The sequence below is a fragment of the Schistocerca piceifrons genome, chromosome 8 (assembly GCF_021461385.2).
Source record: "Schistocerca piceifrons isolate TAMUIC-IGC-003096 chromosome 8, iqSchPice1.1, whole genome shotgun sequence".
Lineage (NCBI taxonomy): Eukaryota > Metazoa > Arthropoda > Insecta > Orthoptera > Acrididae > Schistocerca > Schistocerca piceifrons.
In genome coordinates, this window is record NC_060145.1 from 20,160,761 (window position 1) to 20,184,703 (window position 23,943).

General features: G+C 39.4%; 1 protein-coding gene across 1 annotated transcript in view; it reads left to right on the forward strand.

The window, feature by feature from the left end:
• The window catches only part of LOC124711323 (midasin-like), a 128,124-nt gene that overhangs the window by 27,692 nt on the left and 76,489 nt on the right, over positions 1 to 23,943 (forward strand). Inside the window, exons 6-7 of the mRNA XM_047241341.1 lie at positions 20,498 to 20,772; positions 23,473 to 23,770. Coding sequence (XP_047097297.1) covers positions 20,498 to 20,772; positions 23,473 to 23,770 — 573 coding nt within the window. The remainder of the gene's footprint in view (positions 1 to 20,497; positions 20,773 to 23,472; positions 23,771 to 23,943) is intronic.

The window sequence follows — 23,943 nt, forward strand, 5'->3', positions numbered from 1 at the left end:
GGCAGGGTTAGTGAAGTTAATCGGCGAACAGATTTTGACAATGGCTGGAATAGCTACAGAACCGGTGATGGAAAGACTGTTTGTTAGAATGAGGAAGGAGAAGAAACGGGGACATCACAAAGATTACAGAAGAATAAGACAATTCCAAATTTATATAAAAATTTCATAATACTACTTTATGATCTCGTGCTTGAGAAACTGGTGCGTGTGAATGAAATGTGAAACTACTTCCTAACGTAAAGCTTTATACTTGTAGTAGGCCAAATAGGCATTTGATAGTGGTAATTCGTGAATTATACAGGGCGTTTCAAAAAGAAAGAGCAGATTTCAAACATTTATTTCTCAAAAACTACAAATGATAGAAACACAATTCCAACGGTCCTTCACTCAATATGAGTACCAAATGTTACACAACAAATATCAAAACTGTACCTCAATATGAGCACCATTTGTTACACGACAAATATCAAACCGGTATCTCATTTCTTGCCACACACGACGCAACTGGTCTTTAGTTACCGAATTCACGGCCGCAACAATTCGATGTCGTACCTCTTGAAGAGTAGCGGGCATAGGTGGGACATAAACACAGTCCTTTATGTACCCCCACAAATAAAAATCGCAGGGAGTAAGGTCTGGTGACCTGGGAGGCCACAGACGATGACATTGATCTTGTGCTCCTGCTCTTCCAATCCACCGTCCTGGAATGGTGTTATTTAGGTACCGTCGTACAGGTTCAGAGAAGTGTGGTGGGGCGCCATCTTGCATGAAGATGAAGTGATTTGAATCTTCCTGAAGTTGAGGAAATAGCCAGTTTTCTAACATGTCCAGGTAAATGGTTCCTGTGATAGTTTTCTCCATGAAAAAGAAAGGTCCATAAACTTTGTTTACCGAAATTGCACAAAAGACGTTAACCTTTGGTGAGTCTCTTTCATGTTGAATAACGTCCCTCGGAGTTTCACTCGCCCAAATTCGTACGTTATGCCGATTAACTTTACCAGAAATGTGAAACGTTGATTCATCTGAAAAAATTAATCGTTCGGCAAAATTGTCCTCTTCCATGTCCTGTAGAATTGCAGTTGAAAATTCGAACCTTTTGTTGTGGTCGTCAGGACGTAATGCTTGCAATAACTGCAGTTTGTACGGCTTCATGTGCAGACGGTTACTCAGAACGCGCCATACCGTTGTTTTAGACATGTTTAGTTCGTGACTTGCCCGTGCCGTGGATTTTCTAGGGCTCCTTTCGTAAGCTGCACGGACACGCTCGACATTTTCATCCGATGTGCGTGGACGACCCGTGCTTTTTCGCTTGCAGATGCAACCATCTTCTACGAATCTGTGATGCCACTCATAAATTTGCTTATGACGAGGCGGCTGTTTGTTGAATTGACGGCGGAATGCACGTTGCACACCAACAATGGACTCTAACTTTGCAAATTGCAGCACACAAAATGATCGTTCCTGTGGTGTCGTCGCCATTTTCCTACAAACAAACGCCAGCGCCACTGCGGATTTGCATGGAACTTCTGCGCGGACCATTGAAAAACTTTGAACCTTTCTCTGACAAGAAACGTTTGAATTGTGTTTCTATCATTTGTAGTTTTTGAGAAATAAATGTTTGAAATCTGCTCTTTCTTTTTGAAACGCCCTGTATTTTGTCGTGTTATAAAAATGACCATTTGTGGCAAAACAGTCTCGTTTCCAAGAAAATTTACATCCCAAAAACCACACTGAAAATCTTAATATCAGGTCGAGGTCTACTTCACTGGGAATCTGGATATACGAATGTGCACTTTAAGTATGCATTTTAAATGTGCACATTTTAGTGTGGTTCACAAAATTCCGATGCCCTTGGAATATCCTCTGATGTCTTGTTTCTTTTATGACATAATGTATGATCTTTCAGTGTTTTACACGTACGTACGTACGGGCTTCCTACGTCATGGTAGCTGCGCAAGCGCGGTGTCGACTGTTATCTGCGCTATCTGGCAACTGCTGAAATGAACATATTTTGAACAGGTCGAGGAAAATATTGCGAATGGTGGTTTGAAAAGCGTTACTTTCAAAGTAAATATCCTTCTACATAAGTTGAACTATGTGCGAGAATTTACCATGAATTTCTTAAATTACAGAGCGTTTGAATCTCATTTAAAAAATCAACTCTTTGATGACGAGTCATTTAGAAGAATTTCGAACCCTGAAGATGAGACATTTATGTCTTTATTAAAATTTTACTGGCACATTTGTGTGATAGATCTTAAAGTGTAACACGTGCAAACAAGGTCAACATTATATGCGAAAGCTTAGCTTCTCTTGTAGCTTATTAACCTTAGAGACCAATATTATATGTGAACGCTTTTCTTTTCTTGTAGCAACACTGTGTATATTAATTTAAACTATTAACTTCCCCTGTTTGTGTGTTCGTGCTTCTTAACAGTGACATTGCTGTTGGCCGACATCATCACGTGTCGTATGCTCTGAATGTCCACAGTCATCGGCTGGCGAGATCACGTGACACGAGCTATGACTGGCTTACATAAGCGCATCCCAATCTCGATTTCAATGATTCGGAAAGTAACATGCAGCATTTGGTGGAATTCCAATGTATACTTTTGTAATACTGTCACTTAAAACGGAAAAAGTGTGTTTCCACCTGGGAGAAAGTGTGTTGTTAACCGGGAAATCCGGGAATGTTTTTCCTTGTCTGCATATACACCCGTATTAGAAACAGGAAAAATAACAAACTAACAACAGAAACATTGTTGTGCAAAGACAAACACAGAAAAGCTAACATATTCACTTACATCATAGAAACACTCTGCTCCAAAAGCTGTTCCTTTCTCCAGCCTCTTTACAACACCAGTGTGGCTCATATGTCTTTGAGTACGAGTTGTTCTTTTGACTGCCAACTTTATAAACTGTGTTCTTGAGTGATAGAAATGTGCATTTACAGTGTGTCCTTAAACTGTGGATATGTCTAGCAAAAGTGGTGAAAAACAAAGATGATGTACCTTACCAAACGAGATGTCTGCCCAAACTCTTTGCCTTTACAAATGTCTGCTTGTGTCTGTATATGTGCGGATGGATGTGTGTGTGTGTGTGTGTGTGTGTGTGTGTGTGTGTGTGTGTGTGTGTGTGTGTGGGTGGGTGCGTTTTAGAGTAAAATGGTGCAGGACATTTGGAATTCTGGAAGGGGGGGGGCGGGGGGGGGGGGGGAAGGCTGTAGAGAAAGATGGATAATGGTGCAATATGTTCAAGAACCAAGAGGGAACAAATGAAATACTCAGATTAAAAAAGGCGTAAAGCAGGGAAAGATGAAAGAACAATGAAAAATTAGCAAGCAAGGAATGCTAAACAAGTAGGGAGAGATAAAAATGAATACTGAAGAAAACAAAGATGTATGGAAGGCATAATTAGAATATCTATATGATTCTACAGCTGATCATGAAAGATTAGTCTTAGAGGATGAAGAAGAATGTAGACAAAAATCAGTGGGGACAAATAATGGGGAAATGAGAATTGGAGAAAGCTTTCCAGGATCTTAAACAAAGGAAAGTGTTGGACTGTGATCAAATGGTGTGTCAGACACTGAAGGCCTTAAGGACTGTTGCTGTAACTAGAATTACAAATGTAATCAATGGAATATATTACACAGGCCTCCTTAAAACCATAATGGTGCTCTTACCAAAGAAATCCAATGCCAGTCAATGCAAAGATTATATGGCAATTATTTTTATGTGCCATGTTACTGAGGCTCTGACCAGAATAGTGCTGAGAAGAATAAAAAGGAAAATAGAGGAGAGTATGGGAGAAGATTAATTTAGATTTAGAAAATGAAGAGGGGTAAGAGGTGCATTTGGGTGTTGGAGGATGATCCCAAAAAGATTTTTGAAAGTGAATAGAGAAATGTATGTTTGTTTTAGCAACTGAGAAAAAGCATGTGACAGAATTGATTGGCGTATACTTTTGAAGGTTCTGAAAGATACTGGTATAGATTGGTAGGGCAGAAGGTTGATAAAGCAATTCTGTGTGGGATAGAAAGTGCTGGTTTGAGCAGAAGATGAAACTGATATGTGGGTATTGGAAGAAGTGTGTGACAGGGTTGCTGTGTGTCACCAGCACTTTACAGTATATAGGCTGGAAAGCTAATCAATAAGGCCTTGGGAAAATCAAAAGGTCTTGTAGTTGTAGAAGAAAGATTAAAAACCATCATGTATGTGGAACAGAGGAAGAGCTCCAGGTAATAATGGAGGATATTGTAAGAATGGGTTATGAATTTGGGGTGAAACTGAACATTAGGCAAACCAAAGTGATGAGAATTGGAAAAGGAGCTGACTCGATTAATGTACCACTAGACGGGATGATATTTGAAGAGGTTCAATCATTCCGATATTTGAGAAGCTCGATACGTTGCAGCAGAAGTTGTACAGAGGAAATGAGACATAGAATCTTCATGGGAAAGAGAGCTTTTGGGAAAGTGAAAGCTTGCTGACAGCCAGAAGCATCCCCATTACACTTAGGAAGAGATTTGCCAAAATGTTTTGTGTTAAGTGTGGTGTCTTGTGGTTTTGAAACAATGAAAGAAAGTTTTGAAATGTGGTTATGGAAAAGAGTGGAGAAAGTGAAATGGGTCGACAGAATGAGAAATGAGGAGGTGCTGAGCAGGGTAGGAGAGGAACTTCATGAGGATGGTACAAAAGAGAAAAACATCTTGGGGCATATGTTCTGTAGGAACTGTCTACTACAGAGAATCGTCGAGGGAAGAGGATGAGGAGAAGAAGAAGGTGGTTTGAAATGCTAACAGAGGTGAAAGTAAGAAGAAGTTACAACCAAACAGAGGAGGTGCTCAGGACATCCAGCTGACACCTGTCTGAGGACAGGAACGTATGAAAAGCAGTGACAAGATCAAGGGACGGTATGATAGGATGTCTGTTATGACATCAGGGAATGCGTCTGTGGTATTAGAGGGAGCTGTAGAGGGTAAAAACTGTAGGGGAATACAGGGATTTGAATACATCCAACAAGTAATTACGACTGTAGGGTGCAAGTGCTACTCTGAGGTGAAGTGGTTGGCAAAGGAGAGTAATTTGTGGTGGGCAGCATCAGATCAGGCACTAGACTGAAGGCACATTTTCTAGTTCCATAATTATGTTATTGACACTTCTTGCTTCTGTTTCCTCCATGATGTCATCAAATCGTAATTTTTATAATGCTCAACTCACCCAACCGTCGGTAACAAATTGAGATAAACTGTTTACTTTTCCTCTTGATTAAGATGTTTAGTTATTTTGTTTGTCATTATTTGTTGGTTATGCATGTCATCAATTATTTGCCATAAGCGTAAGATGGAAAAACTGGTAATAATTGATTATAACAGCTGCTGCAGAAGATTACCATGAAAGTAAACATATTGTTCTTTCCAAAGTTTTCTTTTTACTTAAATATTAATTTCACGTGTCTTTGTTGAGAAATATTTATTCTAAGCCCTGTGTTTATCTTTTGTCACTTGCTGTATACCTTCATTCCAAATTTTTCAATCATCTTTTGCATCCATTTAATGCTTTTTTGCTAATAATTTCATTTTCAACTTTTTTGAAAGGCTTTTGTATTATTCCATTCATGTGCTATATTTCTATTGTTTAGGGTTGTCTGTGAATATTCAGTTAATCTTTTATGAACATTGTACCGTGAGAGAACTTTGTATATCTCGGGCTTTGTTTTTCACAGTGTTATTTCAAACTTTCCTCCACCATATACAAAATCCTATCTTAAAAACCACTATGAAGTGGTCGCAGTTAATGTCAAGGCCTCTAAATATATAAGAACACCTAATTTTTGAAGCCATTTATCTATTAATTACTACATAGTCAATCAGTAAGTTTAGTCTCTTGATGTCCAGATAAATTTCCTTGTAGCTAGAGCAAGCATTGCCTGCCGGGGAAAGAGAGACCATTGAAATTAACTTTATCAGACAGCCACATTGCAAGCAATATTTTCATTTTCATCAGTTTTGCTCTGTAATTTTACAAGAGCATAGTCAGAAACTCTGGAACTGACACTGTAAAATATACAGCAAAGTGTGACAATGTGGAATCTTACATTGATATTAGAGAACATATTTTACTTAAAATATTGTAAATTACATTTAAAATTCAGTAATTGGTTGATTACATTCCCTGCAACAGAGATTAAGTAAGTTGTACAACAGTGGCTGCAAAATCTACGACAACGAATATTTGACTATAAAGTAGCATTCTCATTATACGAGATGTGTTGTTGTTGTTGTTGTCGTCTTCAGTCCAGAGACTGGTTTGATGCAGCTCTCCATGCTACTCTATCCTGTGCAAGCTTCTTCATCTCCCAGTACCTACTGCAACCTACATCCTTCTGAATCTGTTTAGTGTATTCATCTCTTGGTTTCCCTCTACGATTTTTACCCTCTACTCTGCCCTCCAATACTTAATACTTGATGCCTCAGAATATCCCCTACCAACCGATCCCTTCTCCTATTTCTCTTCTCTCCAGTTCTATTCAATACCTCCCCATTAGTTATGTGATCTACCCATCTAATCTTCAGCATTCTTCTGTAGCACCACATTTCAAAAGATTCTGTTCTCCTGTTGTCTAAACTATTTATCGTCCACATTTCACTTCCTTACATGGCTACACTCCATACAAATACTTTCAGAAGCGACTTCCTGACGCTTAAATCCATACTCCATGTTAACAAATTTCTCTTCTTCAGAAACGCTTTCCTTGCCATTGCCAGTCTACATTTTATATCCTCTCTTCTTCGACCATCATCAGTTATTTTGCTTCCCACATAGCAAAACTCCTTTACTACTTTAAGTGTCTCATTTCCTAATCTAATTCCCTCAGCATCACCCGATTTAATTTGACGACATTCCATTATCCTCGTTTTGCTTTTGCTGATGTTCATATTATATCGTCCTTTCAAGACACTGTCCATTCCATTCAACTGCTCTTCCAAGCCCTTTGCCGTCTCTGACAGAATTACAATGTCGTCGGCAAACCTCAAAGTTTTTATTTCTTCTCCATGGATTTTAATTCCTGCTCCGAATTTTTCTTTTGTTTCCTTTACTGCTTGCTCAATATACAGATTGAATAACATCGGGGATAGGCTACAACCCTGTCTCACTCCCTTCCCAACCACTGCTTCCCTTTGATGGCCCTCAACTCTTATAACTGCCATCTGGTTTCTGTACAAATTGTGAATAGCCTTTCGCTCCCTGTATTTTACCCCTGCCACCTTCAGAATTTGAAAGAGAGTATTCCAGTCAACATTGTCAAAATCTTTCTCTAAGTCTACAAATGCTAGAAACATAGGTTTGCCATTCCTTAATCTATTTTCTAAGATAAGTCGTAGGGTCAGTATTGCTTCATGCATTCAACCATTTCTATGGAATCCAAACTGATCTTCCCCGAGGTCGGCTTCTACCAGTTTTTCCATTCGTCTATAAAGAATTCGTGTTAGTATTTTGCAGCCGTGAGTTATTAAACTGATATTTCGGTAATTTTCACATGTGTCATCACCTGCTTTCTTTGGGATTGGAATTATTATACTCTTCTTGAAGTCTGTGGGTATTTCACCTGTCTCATACATCTTACTCACTAGGTGGTAGAGTTTTGTTAGACCTGGCTCTCCCAAGGCTGTCAGTAGTTCTAATGGAATGTTGTCTACTCCCGGGGTCTTGTTTCGACTTAGGTCTTTCAGTGCTCTGTCAAGCTCTTCACGCAGTATCATATCTCCTATTTCATCTTTATCCACATTCTCTTCCATTTCTATAATATTGTCCTCAAGAATATCGCCCTTGTATAGACACTCTATATACCCCTCCCACCTTTCTGCCTTCCCTTCTTTGCTTAGAACTGGGTTTCCATCTGAGCTCTTGATATTCATGCAAGTGATTTTCTTTTCTCCAAAGGTCTCTTTAATTTTCCTGTAGGCAGTATCTATCTTACCCCTAGCGATGTGCACCTCTACATCCTTACATTTGTCCCTGCTTAGCCATTTTGCGCTTCCTGTCGACCTCATTTTTGAGACGTTTGTATTCCTTTTTGGCTGCTTGATTTACTGCTTTTTTATATTTTCTCCTTTCATCAATTAAATTCAATATATCTTCTGTTACCCAAGGATTTCTATTAGCCCTCATCTTTTTATCTACTTGATCCTCTGCTACCTTCACTATTTCATCTCTCAAAGCTACCCATTCTTCTTCTACTGTATTTCTTTCTCCCATTTTTGTCAATCATTCCCTAATGCTCTCCCTGAAGCTCTCTACAACCTCTGGTTCTTTCAGTTTATCCAGGTCCCATCATCTTAAATTCCCACATTTTTGCAGTTTCTTCAGTTTTAATCTACAGTTCATAACCAATAGATTGTGGTCAGAGTCCATATCTGCCCCTGAAAATGTCTTACAATTTAAAACCTTGTTCCTGAATCTGTGTCTTACCATTATATAATCTATCTGACAGCTTCCAGTATCTCCAGGCTTCTTCCATGTATACAACCTTCTTTTATGATTCTTGAATCAAGTGTTAGCTATGTTCTGTGCAAAATTCTACCAGGCGGCTTCCTCTTTCATTCCTTAATCCCATTCCATATTCAACTACTACGTTTCCTTCTCTTCCTTTTCCTACTATCGAGTTCCAGTCACCCATGACAATTAAATTTTCGTCTCCCTTTACTATCAGAATAATTTCTTTTATCTCATCATACACTTCATCAATCTCTCCATCATCTGCGGAGCTAGTTGGCATATAAACTTGTACTACTGTGGTAGGTGTGGGCTTCGTATCTATCTTGGCCATTATAATGTGCTGACTATGCTGTTTGTAGAAGCTTACCCGCATTCCTAATTTCCTATTCATTATTAATCCTACTCCTGCATTACCCTTATTTGATTTTGTGTATATAACCCTGAGTCACCTGACCAGAAGTCTTGTTCCTCCTGCCACCGAACTTCACTAATTCCCACTATATCTAACTTTAACATCTCCATTTCCCTTTTTAAATGTTCTAACCTACCTGCCCAATTAAGGGATCTGACATTCCACACTTCGATCTGTAGAACGCCAGTTTTCTTTCTCCTGATAACAATGTCCTCCTGAGTAGTCCCCACCTGGAGATCCGAATGGAGGACTATTTTACCTCCGGGATATTTTACCCAAGAAGACACCATCATCATTTAACCATACAGTAAAGCTGCATGCCCTCGGGAAAAATGGTACGAGATAAGGTCCTGTATTTATACACGTTGGTTCAAATCTACTTCACGAAAAACTATTGAATTTCAACTACTACAGTAACATTGAAATATGGTTAGCTGCTGCCATTTGTTACAAAATTCATATTGACACTGGAAATGGACATTTATACTTTGGTCACTGCTTTTATGGGCATGTATATAGACATGTCATTTCTGAACTGGATAAAATTTCATCATGCTTCAGTATATGTCAAAATATATCTTAAAACTACATCATTAAAAATATCTTTACATATATGTCACCAGAAACATACATTAAAAAAGACACTTTTAAAAATATTTATATGAGGATAATACAGCAGGTAGTTGGGATTATGTCTTGAATGCTTATCTACAGCACCTCTTTAGATAACTGGAAGAACCCATATCAGTTAAATTCATTTTCTTCATTTAATAAATTTTGTAGTTTTTCTTTTTCCACAAAAATTTGTAATTGTTTCAAGACATTTAGCAAAGGGTCTTCATTGGTGGTATGGATAATTTTTTGCTGACTTGAATCTTCATAAAGTACATTGACCAGACTCGAAAAACATTTAATGTTGTTGTTGTTGTGGTCTTCAGTCCTGAGACTGGTTTGATGCAGCTCTCCATGCTACTCTATCCTGTGCAAGCATCATCATCTCCCAGTACCTACTGCAGCCTACATCCTTCTGAATCTGCTTAGTGTATTCATCTCTTGGTCTCCCTCTACGATTTTTACCCTCCACAGTGCCCTCCAATGCTAAATTTGTGATCCCTTGATGCCTCAAAACTTGTCCTACCAACCGATCCCTTCTTCTAGTCAAGTTGTGCCACAAACGTCTCTTCTCCCCAATCCTATTCAATACCTCCTCATTAGTTATGTGATCTACCCACCTTATCTTCAGCATTCTTCTGTAACACCACATTTCGAAAGCTTCTATTCTCTTCTTGTCCAAACTAGTTATCGTCCATGTTTCACTTCCATACATGGCTACACTCCATACAAATACTTTCAGAAACGACTTCCTGACACTTAAATCTATACCCGATGTTAACAAATTTCTCTTCTTCAGAAACGATTTCCTTGCCATTGCCAGTCCACATTTTATATCCTCTCTACTTCGGCCATCATCAGTTATTTTACTCCCTAAATAGCAAAACTCCTTTACTACTTTAAGTGTCTCATTTCCTAATCTAATTCCCTCAGCATCACCCAATTTAATTTGACTACATTCCATTATCCTCGTTTTGCTTTTGTTGATGTTCATCTTGTATCCTCCTTTCAAGATACTGTCCATTCCGTTCAACTGCTCTTCCAAGCCCTTTGCTGTCTCTGACAGGATTACAATGTCATCGGCAAACCTCAAAGTTTTTACTGCTTCTCCATGAATTTTAATACCTACTCCGAATTTTTCTTTTGTTTCCTTTACTGCTTGCTCAATATACAGATTGAATAACATCGGGGAGAGGCTACAACCCTGTCTCACTCCTTTCCCAACCACTGCTTCCCTTTCATGCCCCTCGACTCTTATAACTGCCATCTGGTTTCTGTACAAATTGTAAATAGCCTTTCGCTCCCTGTATTTTACCCCTGCCACCTTCAGAATTTGAAAGAGAGTATTCCAGTTAACATTGTCAAAAGCTTTCTCTAAGTCTATAAATGCTAGAAACATAGGTTTGCCTTTTCTTAATCTTTCTTCTAAGATAAGTCGTAAGGTTAGTTTTGTTTCGCGTGTTCCAACATTTCTACGGAATCCAAACTGATCTTCACCCGAGGTCCGCTTCTACTAGTTTTTCCATTCGTCTATAAAGAATTCGCGTTAGTATTTTGCAGCTGTGACTTATTAAACTGATAGTTCGGTAATTTTCACATCTGTCAACACCTGCTTTCTTTGGGATTGGAATTATTATATTCTTCTTGAAGTCTGTGGGTATTTCGCCTGTCTCATACATCTTGCTCACCAGATGGTAGTTTTGTCATGACTGGTTCTCCCAAGGATGTTAGTAGTACTAATGGAATGTTGTCTACTTCCGGGGCCTTATTTCGACTCAGGTCTTTCAGTGCTCTGTCAAACTCTTCACGCAGTATCTTATCTCCCATTTCATCTTCATCTACATCCTCTTCCATTTCCATAATATTGTCCTTAAGTACATCGCCCTTGTATAAACCCTCAGTATACTCCTTCCACCTTTCTGCCTTCCCTTCTTTGCTTAGAACTGGGTTGCCATATGAGCTCTTGATATTCATACAAGTGGTTCTCTTCTCTCCAAAGGTCTCTTTAATTTTCCTGTAGGCAGTATCTATCTTACCCCTAGTGAGACAAGCCTCTACGTCCTTACATTTGTCCTCTAGCCATCCCTGCTTAGCCATTTTGCACTTACTGTCGATCTCATTTTTGGGACGTTTGTATTCCTTTTTGTCTGCTTCATTTACTGCATTTTTATATTTTCTCCTTTCATCAATTAAATTCAATATTTCTTCTGTTACCCAAGGATTTCTATTAACTCTCGTCTTTTTACCTACTTGATCGTCTGCTGCCTTCACTACTTCATCCCTCAGAGCTACCCATTCTTCTTCTACTGTATTTCTTTCCCCCATTGCTGTCAATTGTTCCCTTATGCTCTCCCTGAAACTCTGTACAACCTCTGGTTTAGTCAGTTTATCCAGGTCCCATCTCCTTAGATTCCCACCTTTTTGCAGTTTCTTCAGTTTCAATCTGCAGTTCATAAGCAATAGATTGTGGTCAGAATCCACATCTGCCCCTGGAATTGTCTTACAATTTAAAACCTGGTTCCTAAATCTCTGTCTTACCATTATACAGGGTGGTCCCGAATTCATGGTACAAACTTTAATGGTAGGTGCAGGACATTGTAACAAGGATATATTGTATAGGAATGTATAGTCCCAGGTGACGCGGTGAGGCGTAAACAGGGGAAATAACGGCCGAAAGGAAAACGAAAGATTTTATTGAAATCGTTGTTGACAAGTGTCATGTTTACAGTAAGTGTTCAAAATTGCGTCCACCATGAGCGATACATGCTTGACAGCGTCGGTGCAGCGATTGGCGTACACGTTCAAAGATGCCTGGTATTTCACGCACACCTGCAGCAGCTACAGATATGCGAGCAACGAGATCCTCATCTGAGTCAACTGGAGTCTCATAAACAAGACTCTTAAGATGTCCCCATAAAAAGTAATCGAGGCAAGAGAAATCAGGAGATCGGGGTGGCCAAGGGACTGGTCCACCACGCCCAATCCATCTAGCACCAAACGTGGCATTCAGGTAATTCTGTACAGCAGTGCTGAAGTGTGCTGGCGCTCCATCGTGCTGAAACCACATGCGGTTACGAATGGCGAGCGGAACATCTTGCAGCAGTTCTGGTAACACTTCTTGCAGAAAAATAAGATAGCTTTCGCCACAGAGTCGCGTGGGTAGTAAGTATGGCCCAATCAAAAAGTCGTTCACAATACCAGCCCACACATTAATACCGAAACGTTGTTGATACGCATGTGGACGCGTTGCATGTGGATTATCTGTTGCCCACACATGGGAATTGTGCGCATTAAAGACACCCTCGCGTGAAAATGTCGCTTCATCTGTAAATAGCACATGACCTATGAAATCCGGCTGCAACGCACATTGCTGCAACAACCACTGGCAGAAGTTCACGTGAAGAGGATAATCTGCCGGATTCAATGCTTGTACTTTTTGAAAATGGAAGGGGTGTAAGCGATTTTCATTTAACACTCTGCATACAGTCTGATGACTCACATGTACGTCACGCGCAACAGTTCTTGTGCTTGACTCGGGTCTATCAGCCACTATGTTCAAGATGCGTTCTTCCAGTCTTGGAGTGCGTACAGCTCTTAATCGACCAGCGTCATGTCTGTTGACGTCGAACGTACCTGTTTCACAAAGTTGACGATGTAACCGTTGAAAAATTCTATGATCCGGCATTCGTCGATTAGGATACTCCGCGCGATACATTCGTAACGCAGCTCTGGCGTTACCATTTGCACGGCCGTACATGTAATGCATGTCTGCTTTTTCTGCATACGTAAAGTCACCCATCGTCTACGGCAGCACAATTGTGAATGGCGCTTGTCCCTACTGCGATACATCATGTTCATCTACTGCCCTCTACCGGCAGTGACACCAGCCGATCACTCCATTTCTCTTTCCCCTGTTTACGCCTCACCGCGTCACCTGCGACTATACATTCCTATACAATAAATCCTTGTTACAATGTCCTGTACCTACCATTAAAGTTTGTACCATGAATTCGGGACCACCCTGTATAATCTATCTGATACCTTTTAGTATCTCCAGGATTCTTCCAGGTATACAACCTTCTTTTATGATTCTTGAACCAAGTGTTAGCTATGATTAAGTTATGCTCAGTGCAAAATTCTACGAGGCGGCTTCCTCTTCCATTTCTTCCCCCCCCCAATCCATATTCACCTACTATGTTTCCTTCTCTCCCTTTTCCTACTGACGAATTCCAGTCACCCATGACTATTAAATTTTTGTCTCCCTTCACTACCTGAATAATTTCTTTTATCTCGTCATACATTTCTTCAATTTCTTCATCTGCAGAGCTAGTTGGCATATAAACTTGTACAACTGTAGTAGGCATGGGCTTTGTGTCTATCTCGGCCACAATAATGCGTTCACTATGCTGTTTGTAGTAGCTTACCGGCACTCCTATTTTTTATTCATTATTAAACCTACTCCTGCATTACCCCTATTTGATTTTGTATTTATAACCCTGTAATCACCTGACCAAAAGTCTTGTTCCTCCTGCCACCGAACTTCACTAATTCCCACTATATCTAACTTTAACCTATCCATTTCCCTTTTTAAATTTTGTAACCTACTTGCCCGATTAAGGGATCTGACATTCCACGCTCCGATCCGTAGGACACCAGTTTTCTTTCTCCTGATAATGACGTCGTCTTGAGTAGTCCCCGCCCGGAGATCCGAATGGGGGACATTTAATATACGTTGTAAAAAACACTGTAATTTAAATTCCAACTGTATGGCATTAGGTGAGCATTTAAAGATAACTAACCATACTTTAGGTGAGATTCTAGGCAACATCAAAATTGTTCACACTAAAAGTCTTGGAAGAATTAGAAATTTTTATGGAAAAGGGGGAAACCCGCAAAATTGATTAAATGAACAAAACAAATTTAACATGCAAAGATTCTTCGTGTTATTTGAATAGGTGCTGCAGATAATCATTCAAAACATAAACTTAACTAGCTGCTGTATTATCGTAAAAGATGTATTTTTTTTAAATAGCTTAATTTCTGAATGTGTATTTTTGGCGATGTATTTGTAAGGATATTTTTAAAGACGTATTTTATATATATTGCAGCACAATGAAATCTTCTCCAGTGTAGAAATGACAGGTCTATATACATGCCCGTAAAAGCAGTGAATGAAATATAAATTTCCATTTCTGGTACAACATGAATTCTATAAAAAATGGCAGTAGTGTACCATATTTCAATGTTAGTGTAGTAGTTGAAACACAGTAGTTTTTCGTGAAGTAGATTTGTACCAATGAGTAGGAATACAGGTCCTTTTCTCACTCAATAAGAATACTTTATTATCTTTGAATATGTGTTCCCACAGATGCTGCAACCACTATTGTATAGCTGACTTAATCTCTGTTGCAAACAATATAATCAGCCAACTACTGTATTTTAAATGTAATGTACTACAGGGTGGTTATAATTAAACTTTCTGTATTTGGCACGTTACAACACAGAAACTAATTACTGTACTTGGACCAAACTTGATATCATTAATGTAAGGAGATGGGGAAGAGAGATAATGCAGAATCAATTCAATTGAAAAACTTTTAATGTGCTGCCACGGTACATCATACCATTACATACCAGTACCATTACTGCTAAAAAAGGTGCTCAACATGGCACCCTTCAGTGTACAGAAGAGTCGGAAAGCACAGGATGGCATTCAGCACAGCAGAATGGAACATGTCTATAGGTATGCTACCTATCAGCCCCACAACCAAAAATCACTGAGAGTGAGATCAGATGATTGTGCCGGTCAAGCATTTGGAAACAATTGACTGATGATTTGATAATTTCCAAATGCGTTTCGTAGAAACAGTTGAACTTCACAAGCAATGTATGATGTGACCCCATCTTGCATGAAAACTATCTAGTTCAATGCATCTCTCTCCTGTGGGGCAGGTATGACATGCTGGCGAAGCATATTGTAGTAACACTGGCCAGTCACACTGCACGGCTTTGGTCCTTGAATGCCAACGTGTTCAAAAAAGAATGGTCCAGTGATGAACATAGCCGTGAAGCCACACTGCACGGTGACACATTCACCGTGCAGGGGAAATTCATGCGCAGCGACTGGAGGTGAAGCAATTCTGTGTGTTCACCTCATCTGTCAGAGAAAAATGAGCTTCAGCTGTCATAAGGATTGTCCAGAGCGAGCCCTCATCAACTTCCGGATTCCATTTGAGAATGGTTCGAAGCATCTTCCGTACAGTGGACCATGGATGTTCAACTATGGTGACGCAGCACGCGCACTGCCTGACGATTGGGAAGTGCACGCAGCATTGTCTGCCATAGCAACAGTGTTTCATCAACTACCTGTGGTGCAACTGGTCATTGGCTTGTTCCCAGAGCAACACCCAGTTCTCCAGTTGATTCGAACTACTTCATCATGCTCCACACAGTAGGTAGACAAAGAGGACCCTTCTGTAATACTTTCAACCGGCAATGTTCTTGAAATGCAGCTGCAGCATTATTATTGTTTTGATAACAGAGCTTCACCTGTAATGCCCTGCTCCTTTGGTCCAATCTCATGTTGACACGTCAACAAATGCAGTGAGACGGGTCATGTGTGTGAGACTACGAATCATGATGACTGATCACAGCACCTGGTGGCCATAGTTGGAACTGGACGGTGGCATTGTGATGCATGGAAATCGTGCACCCCATCCTCTGGACATTAATGCTACCAAGGTAACTAGTTTCCATGTTATAATGTGTTAAAAGAAAGCAGGTGTTGACAGATGTGAAAATTATCGAACTATCAGTTTAATAAGCCACAGCTGCAAAATACTAACGTGAATTCTTTACAGCTGAATGGAAAAGCTGGTAGAAGCTGACCTCACGGAAGATCAGTTTGGATGCTGTAGAAATATTGGAACACGTAGCCGGCCAGTGTGGCTGAGTGCTTCTAGACGCTTCAGTCTGGAACCGTGTGACCATTACGGTCGCAGGTTCGAATGCTGCTTCGGGCAGGGATGTGTGTAATGTCCTTAGGTTAGTTAGGTTTAAGTAGTTCTAAGTTCTAGGGGACTGATGACCTCTGATTTTAAGTCCCATAGTGCACAGAACCATTTGAACCATTTTCGAACGTGTGGCAATACTGGCCCTATGACCTAGCTTAGAAGATAGATTAAGGAAAGGCAAACCTACATTTCTAGCATTTGTAGACTTAGAGAAAGCTTTTGAGAATCTTGACTGGAGTACTCTCTTTCAAATTCTGAAGGTGGCAGGGGTAAAATAAAGGGAGCGAAAGGCTATTTACAATTTGTACAGAAAGCAGATGGCAGTAATAAGAGTAGAGGGGCATGAAAGGGAAGCAGTGGTTGGGAAGGGAGTGAGACAGGGTTGTAGCCTGTCCCCAATCTTATTCAATCTGTATATTGAGCAAGCAGTAAAGGAAACATACGAAAAATTTGGAGTAGGTATTAAAATCCATGGAGAAGAAATAAAAACTTTGAGGTTCGCCAATGACGTTGTAATTCTGTGAGTGACAGCAAAGGGCTTCAAAGAGCAGTTGAACGGAATGAACAGTGTCTTGAAAGCAGGGTATAAGATGAACATCAACAAAAGCAAAATGAGGATAATGGAATGTAGTCAAATTAAGTCGGGTGATGCCGATGGAATTAGATTAGGAAATGAGACACTTAAAGTAGTAAATGTGTTTTGCTATTTAGGGAGCAAAATAACTGATGATGGTCAAAGTAGAGAGGATATAAAATGTAGACTGGCAATGGCAAGGAAAGGGTTTCTGAAGAAGAGAAATTTGTTAACATGGGGTATAGATTTAAGTGTCAGGAAGTCTTTTCTGAAAGTATTTGTATGGAGTGTAGCCATGTAAGGAAGTGAAATGTGGATGATAAATAGTTTGGGCAAGAAGAAAATAGAAGCTTTCGAAATGTGGTACTACAGAAGAATGCTAAGTATTAGATGGGTAGATCATGTAACTAACGAGGAGGTATAGAGTAGAATTGGGGAAAAGAGAAATTTGTGGCACAACTTGACTAGAAGAAGGGATCAGTTGGTAGGACACATTCTGAGGCATCAAGGGATCACGAATTTAGTATTGGAGGGCAGTGTGGAGGGTAAAAATCGTAGAGGGAGACTGAGAGATGAATAAACTAAGCAAATTCAGGAGGATGTAGGTTGCAGTAGGTACTGGGAGATGAAGCAGCTTGCAGAGGATAGAGTAGTATGGAGAGCTACATCATACCAGTCTCTGGACTGAAGACAACAACAACAACAACAACAACAACATGTTAAATAGGGAAAGTTTAATTGTAGCCACACGGTATATTGAAAATGAAATATGTTCTTTAATATTAATGTTAAGATTTCATATTATCACACTTCATTGTATGCTTTACAGTGTAAATTCTGGAGTTTCTAATTACACTCTTGTAAAACTAGTTTTCAAATAATCTCTCTCCATTATATATTATTTTTGGTTTACCGTAGTGTATTTTGAGTTAAATTCATTTAAATGAGATACGTCTGCCGGCTGCAGTTGTCTTGCGGTTCTAGGCGCTTCAGTCCGGAACCGCGCGACTGCTACGGTCGTAGGTTCGAATCCTGCCTTGGGCATGGATGTGTGTGATGTCCTTAGGTTAGTTAGGTTTAAGTAGTTCTAAGTTCTAGGGGACTGATGACCTTAGATGTTAAGTCCCATAGTGCTCAGAGCCATTTGAACCATTTTTTTGAGATACGTCTGTCATTATTTCTGTATACAGGTGTTGGACAAATATTTGGAAGCATACTGAGAAATTCTTGTTTGAATATAGAGGTAGATGCTAGCCGAAACTAGAGGATGTGCTGTTCTGAGTGGCACCTGTGAAATGTCTTCAGTAATCTGTGAGCGTGAGTCAGGGTCAGAACAGTGTTCTGTGTAGTTGTCAGTGCCGAGTTAATTGAAATGTGGGCAAATTGTTGGTGCTCGCACGGTGTGTGTGCTTCAGTGACTAAAGGAACCGAAGTGTCGGGTGTTTCGAGAGGCGCCACATCACAGATTTATATCGCATGCAGGAAAAGCGCAGAATCGTCATCTGCTAAGTCACAACGCAGACGAAAATGTGTGTCGAATTATCGTATTATCGTGACAGACAGAGAGGATTACGGTGAAAAATAGGAGATCGACAGTTGCGAAAGTTACTGCACAACTAAGTATCCGACTTGCGAACTCTGTCAGCACCAAAACAATGTGAAGGGAGCTCCAGAAACAGGGAATTGCAGTGCCACTACCAATTTGTATAGTGCCTTGCTGACAGCTTGGGTCCACAGCTTCGTGGGGTGTGTGCAGTACTTGAATCCTACCTTCAGCTCTTACCAACTAAAATTGGGACTCACCTAATCAGGCCACGGTTTTCCTGTCGTCGAGGGTCCAACCGATACTGTCATGAGCCCAGGAGAGGTGCTGCGCACGGTGCCGTGCTGTCAGCAGAGGCATTCACGTCGGTCGTCTGGTGCCGTAGCCCATTGATGCCAAATTTCGCTGTACTGTCCTAACAGATACATTTGTTGTATGTGCCATATTGATTTCTGTGGTTATTTCTCGCAGTTGTTCCATTCTGCATTTTCCATTGTTTGAAGGACTTAGTGTAATTGCTGAATGATGTCTGGCAGTCTTTTTGTTTGTAGATTGCTACTGTCCACATAAAGGAGAGACAGAGTCGCAGACAGGCACAACAAATAGACTGCTGAACATTAGAGCTTTGAGCCAAAATGCCTTCTTCTGAAGTAAAAAACACGTATACATTCACACAAGAATAACTCTCACACGTGACTACTACCTCTCAAGAAAGAGTGAGTGATCTTCTTCTTCTTCTTCTTCTTCTTCTTCTTCTTCTTCTTCTTTTTTGTGTGTGTGTGTGTGCGCGTGTGCGCGAGTGCGCGCGTGTGCCCGTGTGCGTGTGTGCGTGTGTTTTTCTACTTTGGAAGAAGACATTTTGGATGATGAAAGGTTAAATGTAAGTCTTTTCGTTGTACCTGTCTGTGACTTATCAGCTTTATGAGGTGAGTAGCAATATAATATTGTTATTGTTCAATCCTGGACTTTCCATTACTTGTAATATTCCCTAGACTGATAGGGTACAATAATTTACTGATGTAGAAGTGACAGAAACAATCTCTGATAATTTAATTTAATTTGATTTGATTTTTTCATTGGTCCAGTGTTATCATGCTGCACAGTTGCAGAAGTGAGTACTGGATAGATCAGAATGTGGATACAGTAATATATAATATAAGCAAAAGACGTTTACAAATTAAAATTAGGTATCTATTTCTACAATCTAAGTTTATTATTAATTATTTAAGTTACGTTTATTTTATATATACAGAAAACATTGTTCAGAATAGAAACAGTGTTTTATTAGAAATGCTTGTAGTTTCATTTTAAGTGTTAGGTATGTAGCAGTTTTTGTTTCCTGTGTATTTTATTGCATGTTATGACACCAATTTTAATCATCCTGTCCTAACACGATAATGTTTTGGAATATGTGGGGTGTGTATTCGATTACCCTCTGAGACAGTAGTTGTGTACAGTCTTCTTTTGCATCAAATTGCATGTTTTCAAGAGCTAATCCATAGTAAATAAGACAGTTTCATAGAGCTCTTCTTTGGACTCAACAAAAAATAAAAAATAAAAAATGCTAATTGTAAGAGTTTAGCTGGCCTAGAAATTCAGTGAAATAGTACACCAGCTTGAAGCTTATTCTCAGCTATCATTCCAGTTATTTCACTTGAGGCTGCTTTACTCATATGTTTATTTTCGCTCCATTTTTTAATTTTTTTCAATTTTTGTCGAACTTTGTTTTGGGAAGATAAGTGATTTATTAAAATACTAAATTAGTGTTTAATTTTTTGTGTCAGAATATTATGGTATATTGTGATTTAAATAACGATGTCATATTAATATTTTTGGTTGTAGATTGATCTGCACTGGAGTTGTGCCGAGACGGTTGGGTGTGGGCCTGCAAGAAGTCGATATCTGTGACTGGAAAGAACTTCCGTGGGATGTACGATGGTTGCCATTTGCCCAACAACAGTGCAGTAACATTAATCTTAACTGGCATGCTTACTGTGCCACAGTAAATAGCATACATGTTTTAAATTATTTTACCTTCATCAGTCACCAGATGGAAAAAAGAAAAGTAAAGCCTTCTAGTCTCACACTGTTGGATCTCTCGCAGAAGTTCACTAAAGGTAAGGGGGTACTATGTGCTGCTTTATACAGTTGTGATTGATTACGTTTTCATTCTGCAATTCCATGTGTTATCCATGCAAATTTTTGAGTAAAAGACGTTTAAAATTCAAAGTTGAAATGTTGCTGGTTCTGTGGTACCATAGCTAGTAGTGAAACAGTTTCAGAAACCATATAAATGAGTCGTTATGAAAGTGAAGTGTTTAAGAATACACGGGAGTTAATCTGTCCCTTGTAAATATATTCCTGCACTATAAAAAATACTCATCCAGCAGGATATGAATCCCACTGCTTTGATCATATTTTTGCTGTATTATTTTCATTTGGCAGTAAATTGTTTAACTACCTTTATCACTTTCTGATTTTAATGGATTGCTGCTGAGTGTAAGTCAAGTTGTTTACGTTTTCTGTACTATGTTTCAACGAGTGGCCCAGCCATCTTCCTCAGGTACTGTGAGTTTTGCTGTTATGTATACTGACTGCCTTTCGCCAGCCATACTGTTAATTGCTGTTGGCCCCATGCCACTATTTATTCTGAGTTCGACTCCTGATGCCCATTACGACCTTTGATTCTCTCTTGTTTTTCAGAGCCCATACTGATATTCCTCGAAATGCACTTTGTCCTAACTTTTTCCATCTTTGGTGGATGTGCCAGACCCAAAATCCTATTTAAATTGAAATCTCTGTCCCTGTTTATTATTAGATTTTCTAAAATCTTTATTTAAAAAGAATTCGTAACTACACTATCTCAGAAACTTGCCATTTACACCATGATACTAATCTCCTTGTGTTTCATTTCGTGATGTGATTTGAGACGGTCCTTGATGACAGTGCATCTGCCCAATCGTTTTGATCAGGTGTACAGAATATGTTAGTGTATGAAAATTAGGAAAATTAAATCAACATTTTCATCTCAAAAATTTGATTTTAACTGTAATGCAAAATATGGTGAGATTAGATACAAGGTCAGTTCAATCGTAATTTCACACCAATGGTGTGTTGGAACGTAACATGCTTGTGTTTAGTGCATGACTGCCACAAGTTTCATTGTTGTATGTCTGCTAGTTATTAGTCAGTGCTGTTTTGAGTAGAACTATGTGTCGCACAGATTGCGAATTTTGAGATGGAAGAGTTAGAGCAGCAACGCATCTGCATTAAATTTTGCTTGAAACTCAATAAAACTGCTACAGAGACACACCAGATGATGCAGGAAGCCCATGGTGCTGAGTGCTTATGCCGTACTCGGCGTTACAAATGGTTAACACTGTTTAAAATTATGGCGTGGCGGAAGTTAAAGATGACCCTTATTCAGAACACCCTTCGATGTCTACCGATGATGCTCATATCTGAAACATCTACGAAATTGTGCGTCCCAATGAAAGACAGACTGTCAGAGAGATTGCAGAAGAGTGTAACATTTCAGTTGGACCCTGTCATGAAATCCTGACACAGCATCTTGAAATGCATTGTGTTGCTGCCAAATTTGTCCCATTACTCATGATTCAAAAGCAGAAAGACCGTTGCCTCGCCATCTGTGAAGAGCAATTTTGGATCACGCAAGTGAGAACAAGATGTTGCTTGAGACAATTATAACTGGTGATGAGAAATGGTTTTACAGTTATGATGTTGAAACCAATGTTCAGTCTTCAGAATGGGCCGGGAAATAGTCTCCAAGACCAAAAACGCTTGTCAGGTCAGATCAAACTTCAAAGCCATGCTGATAGTCTCCTTTGACTTTGAAGGATTAATTCATCATGAATTCATGCCACTATCGAGACATGTTGCAATGCCTGTGGGAAAATGTGAGAAGGAATGGACTGAAATGTGGCTACACAATTCATTCTTCTTGCATCACGCTAACGCACCCGCACATTCATCCCAGTTAGTGTGTGGCTATTGCACAAAAAACAAAATAACTGTGCTGCCTCATCCTCAGTACTCGCCAGACCTGGTCCCTGCAGACTTTTTTCTTTATTTCCAAAGTTGAAAACCACATTGAAAGAACGGAGATTTGCAATGATAGACAATATGAAAGAAAATTCGCAGGCAGCACATTGCACTTTCCGGCAATATGCATACCAAGACTGCTTCTGGAAGTGGAAATGGCATTGGGAGTGTTGTATAAATTGTGTAGAAGAGTATTTCGAAGGAGATCATACACTATAAGTAAAAGATAAGCGTGGAAAAATTTTGTGGAATTTTTTGAACAGACCTCGTATGTAGGTTCTGTAGTCCAGGTTCTTATCAGTGCCACCACCTAATAAGACTTCAGAAAGTTCTGTTTTCTTTGTTGGTTTAGTTTCATTTATTGTTCAAGACGTAGTTTAATTGGCTTATTTGCTACATAGTGCATCTTCTACAAAACAAATAAGTTGTTTCTTATTGCTTATGCCCCATCTGGTCATACTGACCAGTGAGCATCATGAGTACTACATTTGCAGTTACAGTTGAGATACCACTGGAGTATGTGACCCACGTATGCCTCACATATGGTCGTAAAATGACTGCATAGAGGCATATTTGCCTTCCAAAAGTTAATATGTCATATTTGTTTTATTCTGTACTTCACTGATATTTAAATGATATGTTTTTCTAAATTTTGAATTAAATAATTTTGATCTTTAATAAATTGAAGTTAGTAAATCATAACCTGATATTTGCTTAAACTCTTTGTTTTACAGTTAATTGATTTTCTTCTGCAGGTGAAGTTGATTCCGTTCATTGCCAACAGTTGCTGCTGCAGAAACTCTACTCTTTGGTTACTGCAGTCAACATTTGTATTGAGCAATTGGCAGTAATGTGCCCAGAAATGTTCAGTGATGATAACAGTTTGGCAGAAATTATGAATTCTGTTACGTGGGTTGAACGTTTCACCCAACAGGGGTATCATCCTGTTCCCAAAGGAGGTGTCAGGCCAAGCTCTCTTGAAATGTTGACTCTGCATTTTTGCTGGTTGCGAAAGCATGTCATTCCGTTAATTACCAATGATAGATTGTGCAGGTGAGTTATACCACGCAAAGTTTAATCTACCTTATATTAAACTGAAATGAGCAAGGCTGAAATAGTATATAGTAAGTTTATCACAAAGCTGCTTGACCTACACATGGGCCACTGAAATATGTCACTTGACAGCTCACATGTTGTTGGCTATAGCTGCCTTCGCACATTCTCAC